Here is a 16680-nt window from a genome sequence, read left to right on the forward strand (position 1 = left end):
GCTCAAACTACTGGAAGATACTGAGATAACTTGAGAGATGACTAGGAGAAAAGAGAGAATGTTATAAAGAGAGAGATTGCAAAATTTTATTACAAAAACGTTGAAAAGCTACTTCTGCCCTGCTCAAACAACCATGGAAGCTATCACCTATAGCTTAGGACCACCAAAACAACTATTGCCTCCTTCTATATGACGTCATTGCTCTTGGAGGACTTCAAATTGTTGTCACTTTTTATAGTATTAATCCCTAGTGGCTACAAATCACATCACCAGCCTCTCCTTACTCTCTAATAGCCTTCTCTTTTCTCACAATGATTGGAAGAGACTTCCAAAATCCCCAAAAACGTTTTTCCCACTTGCATGGGCAAGTTTTGCAAAGTGCAATCTTCTAATTCCATTTTTTAGTATTATCCAATTTATTAAATTAATTTTTTAAAATATTAATTTTAAAAATTAAATTAATAATTATTCTAATACTCAATAAATTAATTTCACCAACCAACAATTAAATTAGCTAGGCCAATTAGTCTTCCAAGTATCCCTGAGCAATTATTGACCCTTAGACTGACATTAATTCAATCCACTCTTACAAAGGCTCATCTAGTGAAAATTGTACTCCATAAGCTCCCTCTAGAGCTTAATGGAGTACCAATGCTTCCCGGGCCTAGGCATGTTCACAACCAATGAGCTTCACTCATATAACCTTGATGCTACTTAAGCATGAGGTATCCTTGAGGCTACAAGGGAGGCTTTCATCTCAACATGGTGGCCATGATGAGACATTTGCAGCTTAAGAGAGGGGTGGCACAAAAAAAAAACAAAGGCACAATGCTATCACTATGAGAAAAAGGGATATCTACAAAAGGACTACCAAGAGTTAGCAACTCTATGGAAAAAGGAGAAGAAAAAGGATATGAACTCCTCCAATGATTCATCATCTTCATCCTCAAATTTTGACTCCAATCCTCCGGCCAAGGCAAAGGCAAAGGCAAAATCCAAGATGCGATTGTGCCACAAAGGAAGTGTGAGAGGATAATGATATGGGGTAGGTAAGCCTCCAATGTCAGAGAGGCAATGTGAGAGGGTAGTGAGATGTGATCATCACTCAACTCTCCAATGCCATAGAGAGTGAGAGGGTGATGAATGCAAAGGATCTAGAGAGGGACTTCCCTTCTACATTGACTGTGAGGTAGGTAAGCTTTAAAATCCTAAACTTGGGATTGATATCAGTCTAGCCAAAGGTGGCGAATCCATGGTCACATATGCTCAAAGATATTGCTAACAGGATAGCCATGTATGCTATTGGAGAGACATTGTTAATAGACATAGAGAGCGGCTATGATTCTTCTTGTTTTCAAGAGCTAGTACAATTGACATCGACATCAAATTTGCTCCAAGGCACCTTGGTGGTAGGCTGGTGACTCATTGCTCGGGTATCCATGGTCCTACTCTAATGGTTTTTATTGTATGCACTATGATGAGTCATTATCATTGTATATTATACTGTACCACTAAATCACCCATGATCTGAGTGTGTTAGCCAATTAGTCAACTCATGAATAAGTCTATGCATGTACCGTGGGCTAGGTATTTTTGGGTTGTGCAATGGGCATTAGTTTTTGGCCCTTGTTTTATGGCCCGCTAGTCATTTTTTGCTAGCCAACTAGTCATTATTTTCTTATTTTATAATGGCTGACTTTTCCTCATTAATGGCCTATTATTATCTAGGCTCTCTGCTTCAATTATTAATCACTTGCATACTTCCAAAGCAAGCCCTATCGGAGAGGGGGAGCTAGTGCCAATGCCCACACAGCCATTGACCCTATGTTGTACTCGATTGTCTCATGTCTTGGCATATGGATTCCATTTTCTGAGCATATCTTTGAGCTTTCTCTTTTCAATGTTCTTATGTTTCTCTTTCCTAGCAATCTCTCTTTTTTCTCTCTTATGTTCTGCAACCTTCAACTGTCTTCTGCGCTTTTGTTGCTACACCCACTTCTAACACCAATTCACAATTTCTAAGATTCCTCCCTCTTAGGAAGCTACAATGCCTTCTTCAATTTCTCCATTACTAGAGGCCCTAAGAAGACATTATGTTATCAATAAGAAGGACAATGCATCATCTCTTTCTTCATCCTTATGAGGTATAGGGCTCATGAAAGAAGTGGAGTTCAAAGAATTCGTGCATATCAAACCGCTATTCTCAAGGCACCCCTAGGAGCTTGGCACATGAGTTTGGATAAGTCGGTGAGATTAGCCACCTCTCCACTCAAGGACATGTTGCATTCGCAATGAGACTGACAACCCATCTTCTTCATCACAACCAAGAAGCATCGCATTTGTATGCCTTTTGAGTCGTATGAAACAAAACCCTTCCCTATTTCTTCATCCGGTGTGCACAATCCAAATCATGAAAGGTTTGATTTTGTTAACTTCGATCAAGGAGCAACTTAAAGTAGATGTACTTCCACAAGTAAGCCTGCTTCATTTGAGCCGGAGTTGGTAGTACTCATTCACAATATCATCCCATTCCTCCTCTTTTATTCCTCACTTAGATTTTTCACCTCCTTACAACAGCTTGGATTTTCTTTCATGTGCTTTCAATAGCTTTGGGTAGAAATATATGCATCAAGCATAATAGGATTAGGATCATTGTTCATAATACTAATTCCACATGTTAGCTACCCACAAATGAATGCCACTCTACACCTTGGTTCATTATTCTCATACCACCCACTAGCATTGTACCTTCCACTTGCAAGTGAGCACATTTGTTTATCCTAAGACCGCTATGTTGGGTATCGGATATCCCCCTCACTCCCCTTGGACATGCACCACACATTCTATCAATCTTTTAGGTGTAGGGATATCCATCCTTTGCTTATGGCGCATGATCACACAACCCATGGGTCACTCTAATTCAAGCCATCCTTTGCTTGCAATCTGCCCATCTCCCCTCCTTGGGCTATTCGTGTGATTACATGCCATGCCCATTCTACCCACACCCACCAATGTATCCATTGTACACACATTTCACTTGCACAATGGGCACTCTGTGTTTACTCTCCCCAAGTATACTCCACTCCCCGATCCTACCCAACCTACTCATTTAATAGTAATACTCCAATTTGCTACGACCAAGAATGCCTTGATGAATAAGATTTGTTTCAACAAGTCTAGTTTTACCACTTGATCTAACCTTATGTAACAAATGCTTGAGTCTCAGGTTCTTTGAGACCTAGTAGTTTGTTTAGAGCCTATGTTAGACCCTCACTAGCCAATCCTAACCATATTCATCAATGGAGAGCTCGCAATCCTATAGCAAACAGCGAGTTAATGCACGGATTGCTTCCTGGTTTGACTTGCAATTATAGCACTTTCCCCAGGCATCCAATCGTTGGAGTCATCTCCTTGACTATTATGCATGGAGAGATCAAATCCAACACATCAATCTAGATTATGAGTTGCAAGAGTTTTCTATTACAAAGGGGATGATCTCAAAGTCAAGTTGGTTGAATATAGATACTTACTTGCTGAATTCGCCTCTTGGCTCACCAAAGTCAAATGACAATCAAATCATATTTTTCTTAAACAAGCCACCTTCTAAATACTTTCACTTTATGCATCACATCATCTCATTATCCCAATTGCCAATCTTCTATGAGTTTAAATGCTAATTCTTACACTATGTAAATGATTATCAAGTCACATTTTCCTTAAACAATTGCCTTCTGAATACTTCTGCTTTATACATCACATCATTTCGTTATTCCAATTGCCAAGATTCTATGAGTTTAAATGCTAATTCTTGCATTCCACAAGGCTACATGATCACATCCACAAGAAGTCCTATTCTTACTTTCAAAGGGCACTCTAGTAACCACTTATTTAAAGGGGAAATCTAGAGCTAGCAAAAACTCTCAAGATGGAAAAGCAACCCAAAACAAGAGCGTCACTCCTTCCTCAAACAAAATCAATGAAACCAAATCCCCTTGGCAACAACTTCCTTAAAAGAATACGTTTTATACACAATGCTAGTGTTCATGCCATGTAGACAAGAAGTGTCATACTAAGGGCCAAGATTTACCAACTAAGAAACCATAGCATGCCGCAATTGCAACCATGGACAATTAAGCAAGGCTATATCTCCAACAACTACATTATCTACTCCTGCTCCTTTTGGCACATAGCATAGTTTCTAGAAACAGCACTTTGAATCTACAGAAACAAGATGGCTATTTTTGGCCATTTCCATTTCTTGGAAATGGCGTTTCGGGTAGGTTAAGTAACAAGCAAGATAAAATCCTCTTTCGAACTGTGTGTTTTGGTCACTTGTTCCCTACACATTTTGGATTGTTACAAGTTCTCAAACTGCTATAAACCTACACCAATTGTTGTACACCAACCTATGGTCACCTTGACAACATTGAAAGCTCTCTTCTCAAAAGGTAAGCTTCAACTGTGAACATTTAGCCCATTGTCCTACAGATTTTAGGCCTAAGTTTTTGCCATTTTCAGCCAAGATATATAAAATGTATGAGCATTAAACATTGAATCTTCGCAATGGGAAAAGCACTTTGATTCACCTACCAAACAAAGTAGGTCCCTCTCAAGGAAAGCCAATGTCTACTAATAACCCTCATAACCAAACTACCTCTTAAGCAAAAGAATAGACTACATGGTATTTTGCCTTTGACGAAGAAACAGCAACAATAGGCCACTTTTTTCGACTCAAAGAGAGGAAGGGACCAAACAATTAATTCAATGAGTTCTTCTCATCACAATGGATCCAAGGGAAAAGCCATAGCCTATGGTGGATCTACTAGTGCCAATGTCACCTGCCTGGTCAAAATATAACCATCCTAAAAAAGTGTTTCCCTCCCCATAGAGTACCTAGTGTGAATGGGTACCCTATAGGTACCACAAGACTCGAAGAGTAGCCTACCAATGGGACAAAAGAGGCTTCTCATGAAATAAGAAATAAGAGCAATAGGATGATGCCAATGCCAACTCTAGACCACCCTCAAAGGAGACTTTAGACTCAAGGTCTGTGGGGCATGAGATGGTCTCCCAAGCAAGCATCTTGAAAGCAATATGTACCTTGGAGATATAATGTTGTTGTGAGATAAAGATGACTTGGGGTAGCTGGTGTACCTCAAGATCTAGCAAGGAATAGAGAAGACCAAGATCAATCATATCAAGTTCCTTGTTGAGTATCTCCCGCATCCCCTCAACCGCCATTCTATGGCTCTCTGTCAAAATCAAGTCATCCACATGCAAAATGATAATAAAACACTATCCAACCTCCAACTGAAAGTAAAGGTTAGGGTCATGATTTGATGTCTTGAAGCCATGCTAAAGAAAGAAATGGTCAATTTGTTGATATTAAGCCCTAGGTTCCTAAGGCCATAGAGAGCCTTCCACACACTATAGACATAATCCTCCTTGCCTAGCGCATTGAAACCTTAGATCTCCTCCACTAGGACATGGAGGGATGCTGATTTGATAGCCATCTGATGCAAGGGCTAATCGAGATGGACTGCAAGGGAGAAGATGAGGAAGGATGAGATGAGATGAGAGAGTGGAAATAGGCTAGAAAAACATGCATAAAGCATGTATTCAGCATCTTGTATTCCATAAAGGCAAGAATCCAATAATATACAACATATACATCAGCTTTGGATACCTTTATTCAGCATAAACCTGGCTTTGATCAACCATGAATGAGTATAAGCAACCATGCAAGTGTTTGGATAGCAAACAATGCTTTTATGAAACAATAATGATCATGTTCATATGTGAGATAGCCTTGCACTTATTCAACGTGTATATTCATCCTGATGGTAGATATCCAAGTGGTCAAAGCAAATTGCTTTGCATAATCCAAGCCCACCTTCTATAGGCATCCCTTGGATTCCTGGCTTGTGCTTCTCCAAGGAACTTCAACACAATGAACAAACACGGATGATATCCCTCGTAGAAGGACACAAAACCAATTGCTAGGTCCAATTCCACTCAATAGAATCAAGCTCCTCTTGCAAACCAACACCAATGTTCCTCCTCTTAGGAGGACAAGGAACCAACTGCCTGGTCTGATCTAGTTCAATAGAATGAAGCTTCTCTTTTATAGCAAAATGCCAGGTCGTTTGTGTGAAAGCCTTGTGAATGGTGGTGGGCTACCAGTCCTCCATGATCCTTGTCATAAGGACATAGTCCAAAGTGTGAACACAGACACGCATCTTCAGCTTGCTGGTTTTTGTAAATTTTACTCAATGTCATCCATAATACAGATATCTCTTTGACACATTCTGATCCCTTGCTGATTTGGCAAATGTCGACTCCTTCAGACTAAGATAATTTTAATTGACAATGTTTTTTGAGCTGTTGCTATCTATATTGAACTATACTGCATCATTCCTAATACCTATAGTCCTTTTCTGGAAATAACTATGAGTTTCAGTTTTCTTTCAGCCCACACACACACACACACACGCACGCATTTGGTACACATACAGCTACAGCTTCATCCACTGCTCCAGCGCTAGTAGCATACCGAGAGTAAATTGAGAGATATGTTACATTACCAGGGGGGCGATGACAAAGTCGAAGCCACCGGCAAGATTGTGAGTGAGGGCAGAGTGGATGTCGGCATCGAAATCGATCACTGCTCCACAGTAGCGGGACTCGCTGTTGTCTCCGGTTCTCTGACCGAGAGGCATCTCTCTCTCTCTCTCTCTCTCTCTCTCTCTCTCTCTCTCTCTGCGCGCGCGCTAAAACCCTGCGCGTTAACTTTAAAACCTGTCCTGACTATCTCGCAAGGTCGCGCATCAAACTAACATAGCTGCCTCTTGAGGTTGGTTATTGCAAACACGGGTGCTCATGGCCCTAGCCCCTAAGGTTCATCATTGCCCATGTATTGGTGTCCCTAAAGTTGGTTCGTAGCCCTACGGTTGATTATCGCCCACATATTAGTTTCCCCTAAGGTTGGTTCATCATCTGGACATCCAATGATAGCTCCCCCAAGGTTGGCGTAGACATCAAATGTTAGCCCCTTTAATTTTATTGCACGAAATGTATCACTTTCCAAGGTTGATTGTAGACATCAAATGTTAATCCTAGCACCTAATCTAAGATTGGTTAGTGAATCCAAATGTTGGCCCCTAGCCCCTAGGGTTGATTATGTGCAAATATATCACTCTTCTTATGCAAAGTTGGTTATTGACATCAAATGTTAGCCCTAGCCCATTTTGCACAAAACCCAATATTGGTTGTTGATATCAAATGTTCACTCTAGCCCTACTATCTAAGTTTGGATATTTGATTCAAATGCTGGCCCTTACCCCCTAGGGTTCATTATTGTAAATGATCACTGCTTCACTTTGATTATTTTAAATATTATATTGTATGCACTAGGGAATAGAGCACAAGAGGTGGGGCATAATGCAAAAGTTGTTGAGCATGAAGGATGCAATGCTTAGGTGTAGCCTGTGTTCAAGAGTAAGGCATGCAAGATGTAAGGCAACAAATGTTGGAGGGGGAGTCGATGTTCAAGGATAGCTAAGTGTACATAGGGGGCCACCAACATCATCTTGGTGGGGGGCGACATAGCGATCGACATCCAATCTCCTTTAAAGGATCTTGAAGTGTAAATGCTCCTCTCTCTCTCTCTCTCTCTCTCTCTCTCTCTCTCTCTCTCTCTCTCAAATGAGAGGTGACGGAGACAATGTAGGCCATAACAATGCTATGCCACTTGCATTTTTATGAGGGTGCAGCCATCCCGTACTCCCCTTCTTCATTGTCATCGTTCTTTTGATTGCCTTGAGTAGAAGGATGCCAAAATCCATTATTTGGTAGCAACAACTCTCTTAATGCCCATCCTCCAAGCTCACCCCAAGCAACATCTTTTAGGAAGCCTAAGAGTTTGCAAATATTGTTTTAGTCATTGTAACGATGTGGATTAGAGTTCCTACCCATGCACAGTAAGTAAATTTTTAAAAGTTTTTGCTCTCAATAAATTATTGTATACATAATCTATGTGATTGCATTTTGATCATCTTTAAAATGGTGCATTTAGTAAAGCTATCCAATGCTTCATTTATTAGAGATTTGGTCATCCCTAGGATGGGCACAAGCAGGTATAGGGCAGTTTAAGTAATTAGATCATGTTCAAGAGTAGGTTAGGTAGTAGTTTATGTAGCCACCAGCAGTTTGGCACGTTTCTAGGTAGGACAAGCAGCCTAGATTGGGCAAACATGTTGTGCCACATAGCAAGAAACATATTGTTGTATTTTTTTAACTCTTTTATTTTTTAATTGTGCAATTGAGCAATACACCACCTTTCAACCAATTTTCAATTTGCTAGCCTAATTTATTTTATTCATTTTTTCGGTCTTTGTATGGCTACCTTGCTTGGGGGTCACATTCACTTCAATTTGCTACAAGTTGAGAGAGAACTTCAATTGTTGGTGATACTCCAGCAACCCATTATATATGTCTACCTTCAATATTCAACATTCATACTCAACTGTCTTCAACAATATATAGTCTCTTTCTCTTCTCTATATGTTCACTTCTTTCTTTCAGTCTAGTCATACACTTCCTCATTCACTACTTTGACATGGTACTAGAGCAACATTGAAGGGCCGGATGAGATTGGGAAAATCTAAAAAGCATATTTTAGTGTGACATTAAGGTTGCATTTTTAGTGTTCAAGGGTGAGCAAGAGGGCTACAGATCCGCATAAGGCTAAAGCAAGCAGAGACGTGGAAAAGGAAGAGAGTTTGTTGTGTTTGTTTAGGTTTTGCTATTAAAGAAAGAGAAAAGGCTATGTTTTTTGCCTTTTACAATAGGTTTTGAGTTTTAATTAACTCTAACGATTAAGGTGTTTTCAATAAATTTGTCATGTATGGCCAATAGATACCAAGTCTCAAGATAAAAGAGTTTAGGTTTGAAGGAGATGAGTTTCATTTTAAAGATAAGGAAATATGAGGTGAGATGAGAGAGTAGAAATAGGCTAGACAAACATGCATAAAGCATGTATGCAACATCTTGTATTCCATAAAGGTAAGAATCCAATACATTTACAACATATACATCAGCTTTGGAGATATTTATTCAACATAAACTTGGCTTTGATCAACCCCAAATTAGTATAAGCAACCATGCAAGTGTCTAGATAGCAAACAATGCGTTTATGAAACAATAAGGAGAGGGGGAAGAGAGAGAGTAAGCTCTCATAGAAATATGCCCATGATTATCTTACACTCTTGCAATATAATACGTGGTTCTAACCAAAATCAAAACTAACAAAAGAAAAGCACAAGCAAAGTGGTCTAATGAATCAAAAGTATTAGCAACATAATGATAGCCAAAATTTAGTGACAACAAATCACACAAGAAATTTAGTTGTTGAGAATTAGTAATTGTATGTGGTCATGAATGTTGGGCTAGGGTAATTACTGAATTTCTTCACAAAATTGATAGATGAGGAAACTAGATCTCGATGACGTTGGGGTCAGTTGCTTGTATATTGGGGATCTTGGAAAATTCATACCTTCCATGCTCTTGTTCATTGTAGTTGCTATGCTTTTTGGATATGGGTAATGTAGTAGGTTAGCTCATTCACTGGGTGGTGAGTAATAAAGGAAAACCATACTTGCTCATCAAATTCGAGGATGTGATACTTCCACTCTAGTTTTCTTGGCCAAGTGTGGTTGGACTTCCTTTTAAGGCAATTGCTTTGATTGCCTTGAAGTTGACATGCATTTCATATAGAGCTTCCTCATTTTGTTGATCCTTGTAGACCTTAAAATACTCTTTGCTTTTCTTGGTAGTACTAGTGCAACATCTCCTCCTAGCCCTCTTCCTAATCTTCCTACATTAGCATCTCTTGGGGGATCTCTGATTTTTTTATTTGGCCCCCTAAGATCTTCACCATTCTTTCATAAGTTGGTTGGTCATTAGGGTTGACCTCCATGGCCTACTTGAGTCTATAGTTTCTTCACTTGCTCCTTATAGAGGTATATTGAAATTTGGATGCTCTACTATGTTAGTTGGGAATGTCATGACTAATGAATGTTCTAGGGTAAGTTCCATTGGTGGGCTAGTGGTGATAGATGGAGAAAGCAGAAGTAGGTATTCAAAGGCCCATTTGTGTTAAGTCCTGCTCATCATAGCCCGAGTGGCAGAGGTGATCCAATAAGCTATCCTTGGTGGTTCACAAGTTCTAAGCTTGAACTCTATGCTAAAGTCTACTTGCTCCAATGTAGTAGTGGTGAGGTCCAATTGAGCATTTAGCTCCTCCACTTGATTTGTTCGGGCTCTTAAATTGGTCATTTCTATTGGAGGGATATGACATGTTGCATATCACTACCTATTCCATGTATTGGCTCTCATGGAAAAGAGTGCTAGCTAGGTTTGGAGCCATACAATGGAGTGTGTCGATGTGAGCCTGCTCAACTACCCCTTTAATTTTGGCAACAGCTCTTGTTAGGTCTACTTCAGGTGTAGCTTAAAGGCTAATGAAGGCAATTTGAAGCTAAGCTTAAACTTGTTGGGTTTTTGCAAGTTCCCTTGTCAATGTGGCAAATTTGGATCTTGCTTAGTTCACTTAGGCCCAATACTTACCCATCTATGTCTCAACATTATCCTTTTGCTTTTATATCTCTACTAGGTTTTGGATATGGACCATCATTTCTTCTACTTCTTTTCCCTTTATTTCTTATTCTTCATCCTTACTCTCTAACTAGCCATGGATGTCTTGATATTATTGGGCAGTTTGTCTCAAGAACTTTTGATAAGCCTCTGTGACCTCATCCAAATATGCTCTTCAATTCCTACTTTTCCCTAACTACCTAGGCCTTATCCTATGTGTATTATTCAACTTCCCCACTCATAGGAATCAATTGTTGACACATTTGATCAATCTCCATCCCTTTTGGACATGGCCTCATTAGTGGATTTCCCTTTCTTGAGCTCTAACAACTCAATTTGTATGGTGATCATCACCTACTATGGTTTTGTGGTCTCGTTTCTTGCCTTTTCCTTCCCTTCATCACTAGAGCTTTCTGCTCCTCTTGCCATTTGTGCCTTAACTCTTATAACTATATCATTGTCTCCCTTGTGTAGGTCTTCATATCTTTTGTGCATGTCCTCATGGATGATAGACACATAGGTATGATTATGCCTTCTTGTTCCTTTAAGAGAGTAGCCTTTTCACATTGCATTTCCTTTGGGGATCCTTTTGAGGCCGAATTGATTGCATCCTTTTCCTACTTGGTCAAGTGTGTCTTCTTCTTTTTTTCTATGCTTGTCTCTTCTTCCATTTCTTCTTCACTTGTGTTTGTATCTGTCTCTTCTCCTCTTTGTCTTTTCCCTTGCTCCATTGTGCCTTGCTTCTTGCCTTTTTCTACATTGGATGTTGTTAAAGTCGCACCTCCCTCATGCACACTAGACTCTATGATTGTTGAGTATGCAATAGTGAAACTACAACAAGTGATGCTTGCAAGGGTATATGCATGACTTGGGTGAGGGTAGCACCATATTCTATCATGCCAGCTTTAGCTTTCGTGCTTGTGGGCTCTCTCGATGGCCTATGAGGTATGCCTTAGGCCCTTATAATCAACTCCATGAAAATTTTAATATAGAGATCATTCAAATTTTGCTTTGTAATGCCCCGTAACATGATGCCTTCCATGAGGCCCTTTGGGATTCTATTGCATGAATTTGACTTATTGTAGGTCAACAACAATGGTGCACAACTTCCTAGTTGGGAGTATGGGTTTGTGGTGTTGGTGTGTGTGTTATAAAAGGAGAATAAATTTATTTAGATATATGCAAAAGGTGAGTGGTTTTATTGGATTATCCTTTGAAACAACTAGTGACATGTAACTCTTGCTCTAGGGGAAGCTTATCTAAGAGAGGATGATTCTTTAGCTCTAGAGGGTAGATCAAGTTTCATGAAAGAATGATGGATTGAAGAAAGACACCATCATAATGGGTGGGGTCATATTATAGGGCTTTGATGGCATTTCATTGCTCTACATTGGTCATGAGTTGATGGCCATTACAAGCAATGTCAATAGTTGTGTTGAGAGTTACACATTTGTTTGAGCTCAATAACCTCTGAGTGATCTTGAATTTTCGTAACCACCAACTAGGAATTAGCCTCAATGCTTTGCCATTATTTTTAGATAACATTTCAAGCAAGTCTTTTTGAATTGATATGCTTTTACAAAAGATATGTTCGTGATCTTCCCGTGTGGTTTGACAATGGGAAACAATTTCAAGCATTTTCTTTTTCGCAATCCCCAAGTCAATCATCTTATAAGCTCTTGCAAGCATTTCAAAGGTAGTCTCTAACACTAGACAAAGTAATCATTGGTTAGAAGATTAGTCTTTGTAACCAAGGCTATTGCCATTTGGTAGATTGATTGACATGTTGTGTTAGGCTTCATGCCAAATGGAAGACATGGCATTGTTACATTGGTTTTATGTTTGCTTAAGTGTGGGGACTTATATAGTTTTTGGATCTGGCTCAATAGTTTGACCTCTTGTGAAGCCAACACTCTTATCAATGATTGTGGCTTTTGTTGGAGTAGATGTCATAGAGCCAATGTCAACTATTTTGTAGATAGATTTATTGATCATCTTCAAGGAGTTAGCAAAACACTATGTGTGCTTTTATTATGTTTCATAAGTAGATAGGACCTATTCTAACTCATACAATAGTGGAGGGCATCCTTGTGTGACTTTCATCAACCACCGTCCTTTTCTCTCTTTCTTCTCCTTCTTCTTCATCTTCTCCTCTTTGTGAAGCACTCGAGGCATGGAGTAGTGTAGTGGACTTAAATAAGGCACCCAACTCTTTCTAGTCCTCTTCTGATATATTTACAGGTTTGACATCTATAACTCCTTTTGGCTTTAACCGCTTCTTTCGTATTAGAACATATTGGGTTTAAACTTTTCACAAACTAAAGTTGCCATAAAATTTTCTCATGTTATAGAGTTCCCTATCTATAATAGATGATGATGCCGTCTTTATAGATAATAACTAACTATCAAATAGAAGTAACCATCAAATTCAAAAAAGATTACATTTGTCCCAAAAGCTATGCAAATCACTACATAGAATAAATACATTGTATTGTTATATCAAGGAGTCTTCTCACAAACATAACAACATGATAGCATTAAGCTATTCAAAACTATATCGGGGGACTAATTTCATTGATACCACTATAGTAACTTGGGGGAATCACTCTTTATTAAGAAGACATGTTAGTTGCTAGCGAAGAGTTTTGAAAAGCCCCCTATTTATGACTTGTATAAGAGTAATATAACCCCTTTTTTACACTTATATGATATATATCAAAAGTATATTTTGTACCCCTTTCTTATATGTAAAATTTGATATAATTATTGAAATATAATTAGCATTTATAAAAAGTGATTGATAACTTTAAACACTGGGTGCATACTTTGATTAGATTACAACATATTTTTACTAGCTTGCATATTCCATAAGCTTGAAATAGTTTCTAGTATTCTTTGATGCTAAGTCATTTAGAGTACCTTTATTCAATTGTATGACAAAGGCTATATGCACTAAGCTCGAAAATAGTCATTTGATTCATGATTAAATTGAGACAACATAAATTATTGTACTAAATCTAGGTATCCCTTAGTGTCAAATCTATAAAACTTGGGACATATATACTAAACTTAATGCAAACATTAAATACATACACTCAATCTTGTTATGTCTTAATGTCAACTCTAAAAGACTTGGGACATATATATTAAGCTTAATGTAAGTATAAGATACTTGCATTCAATCTTGGTATTCTCTTGTGCCAAGGTAAACTTGGGATATGGATACTAAGATGAAAGCAAGTAATTTCCAAAGATTTTATTGCATTACAAATTTTATATGACTAATAAGGTGCATTTAACAATTGCATTAGGTTTTGATATTCTTCACATCAAGTTTACTAGACTTGGGATAAAGTTGAGTAGTAGCTTAAAAAGAACTATAATCATGATGTAAGATAGATTCTAATTGTAATAAATATAATTGAATTGAATATTAAACTATATATTACTATTTAAGGTGCAAACATGTTTACTCATAAGTTCAATCTTAAAAAGTAGATGGACCATGCATATCAAGATTGATCCAAGCATTCAATGGATCAATAGATTTATCATTTTGCCATATGCATCATAGATATAAGCCAATAATTTTAGATCTATTAGTAAATTATAGGGCTTACCAGGTTATTTTATCATTTTGTACTATATTTCTTTGATATATCATAGATGGCTTTCTCTTTGCTTTATTTGCACCATGTGTCTTAGACTTGGGATGTAAGTATTGGGCCTGTTATGAGCATAAGACACACATAACTTTCATACATAAAATTGAACAAATTTACTTGCATATCTAAGAGTAATAGATCCTAATAATTCTATGTGCCTATATATGATAGGGAAAACGAGCCGGTTAGTCTTTTTAGAATGCTTAAATTGGATTATGAATCTTAAGAAAGAAGAATCAAAATATGTTAGCACCAATATAGATGTATTCTTTGCCAGCCATAAGAAAAAGGCTGCAAATACTCAATTGAGAGCCTATTAACATTCTAACAATAATACTTAGATGCACTAGAAATCTATAATTGCTTAAGGGGAACTTTCAAGGTGTGGCATCAGTATGAGTGAATCCATTTATGCAAAAAAAAAATTGGTACTAACTAATTGTGATTGGTTTATTCTTCATGGAAAATTAAGTAATGTAATGGATAGTGAGTCACTAGTCTAAGAGATACTCTCAATCCCTAATCCTTGTCCCATTTGATTCCACTTTTCCAATTTATATTGCACTTTCAATGAAAGGTGAGAAGGATCGAAGCTTGAACTCGAGAGCTATGGCGGGAGAGCAAGAGCAAGAAAGAGAGAGACAAGAAATGGGAACTCCAACAATCACAATGTGTGACCGGGCCTTCCTTTATTCAAACTGTCACTAAAAGAATAAAGAATAAAGTGACAGTGATGGGCGCCCGCCACCTGCAGTGTGCAGTGGTGGTGATTGTTAGTGTAGTAATATATGGGCGGCTAGGCGGAGGCACCTTTACCCCCAACAACCTCCCACTTAAAGGCTAATCTGCCCTAGTGAGGAGTGAAAAGAAAAAGATAAAGACAGTACAACATGTATACATGTACAACAGGATGAGGAAAGACGTCATCTCATCTCACGCCCATCAACCTCCTGAGGAAGGCAAATCGCTCTATAGAGAGGCTTTTCGTGAGCATATCTGCAAGATTCTAGTCAGTCGAGATCTTGACAAGATCAACAGACTTGTCCTCAACGACCCCACGTATGAAGTGATACCTCACCTCAATGTGTTTTGTCTTTGCATGGAAGACCAGATTCTTGGCTAACTGAATAGCACTCATAGAATCCGAACAGTGTAGGGATAGCATCAATACCAAGGTCAGCAACCAAACGACCCAACCAAATGGCCTCCTTGCAAGCCTCAGTGGCTGCAACATACTCAGCCTCTGTAGTAGAAAGGGCCGTGCATTTCTACACCCTGGACATCCAAGAAACAACACCTCTAGCATAGGTGAATACATAGCCGAAAGTGGACTTCCTACTATCTGCATGTCCTGCATAATCAGAGGTAGTGTACCCCATGACTCCTGTATCTTGGCTGCCATAGCATATGCACATATCTGCAGTGCCCTTCAGGTACCTCATGATACCCTTCATGACATCCCAATGCTTCTTGCCAAGTGTAGCCATATAGCGTGCCACAACACCAATTGCAAAGGCAATATCTGGACGAGTGGCTATCATGGCATATATAAGACTGCCCACTGTAGATGCATAGAGAATCTTGGCCATCTAGGCCCTCTGCTCATCTGTCTAAGGACAATCTGCCTATGATACCTTCACATAAGAAGGCAATGGACAGCCAATAGGCTTTATGTCCTGCATGCGGAAGCACTCAAGGACTTTATGAATGTACTCCCTCTGTGACAAGTAGAGGAGTCCCTGATGCCTGTTGCATCTAATGCGCATACCAAGTATGTGAGCAGCTTGTTCCAAATCTTTCATCTCAAAGCTCTTCTTGAGTTGAGCCTTAAGAGCATCTAGCTCATCATGAGCTTTCTCTGCTATTAGCATATCATCCACATAGAGTACTAAAATCAATAAAGAACCATCATGGGCTTTCTTCGTGTAAAGACACGAATCCATAGCACTCCTGCTGTAGCCCTGTGACTGCATAAAGGCATCAAACTTATGATACCACTCCCTAGGTGCCTGCTTCAAGCCATAAATACTTTTCTTCAATTCTCACACTAGGTGCTCCTTGCCAGGTTCTGCAAAGCCCTTAGGTTACTCCATATAAATCTCATCATGCAAGTCCCCATGTAAGAAAGCCGTCTTGATATCCATCTGGCATAAATCCAAGTCAAGCTGAGCAACCAAAGCCAAGACTAAGTGCAGGGTGGTCATCTCAACCACAGGAGAAAAGACCTCATCAAAGTCCACACCATGCTCCTACTTAAAACCCTTTGCTACCAGTCTAGCCTTGTATGCCGGCTTGGGGTATCCAGGGGTACTTTTCAGCTTGTACATCCACTTGCATGGCAAAGCCTTCTTGCCCTCAAGCA

General features: G+C 39.0%; 1 protein-coding gene across 1 annotated transcript in view; it reads right to left on the bottom strand.

Annotated features, from left to right (window-relative positions):
* The window catches only part of SKB1 (SHK1 binding protein 1), an 85251-nt gene extending 78363 nt beyond the window's left edge, over positions 1 to 6888 (bottom strand). The window contains exon 1 of the mRNA XM_087682800.1: positions 6585 to 6888. Coding sequence (XP_087538926.1) covers positions 6585 to 6719 — 135 coding nt within the window. The 5' untranslated portion in view covers positions 6720 to 6888. The remainder of the gene's footprint in view (positions 1 to 6584) is intronic.
* Positions 6889 to 16680: the final 9792 nt, after the last annotated feature.

The sequence above is a fragment of the Lygodium microphyllum genome, chromosome 8 (assembly GCF_053477565.2).
Source record: "Lygodium microphyllum isolate KBCC chromosome 8, Lygodium_microphyllum_v1.1.10, whole genome shotgun sequence".
Lineage (NCBI taxonomy): Eukaryota > Viridiplantae > Streptophyta > Polypodiopsida > Schizaeales > Lygodiaceae > Lygodium > Lygodium microphyllum.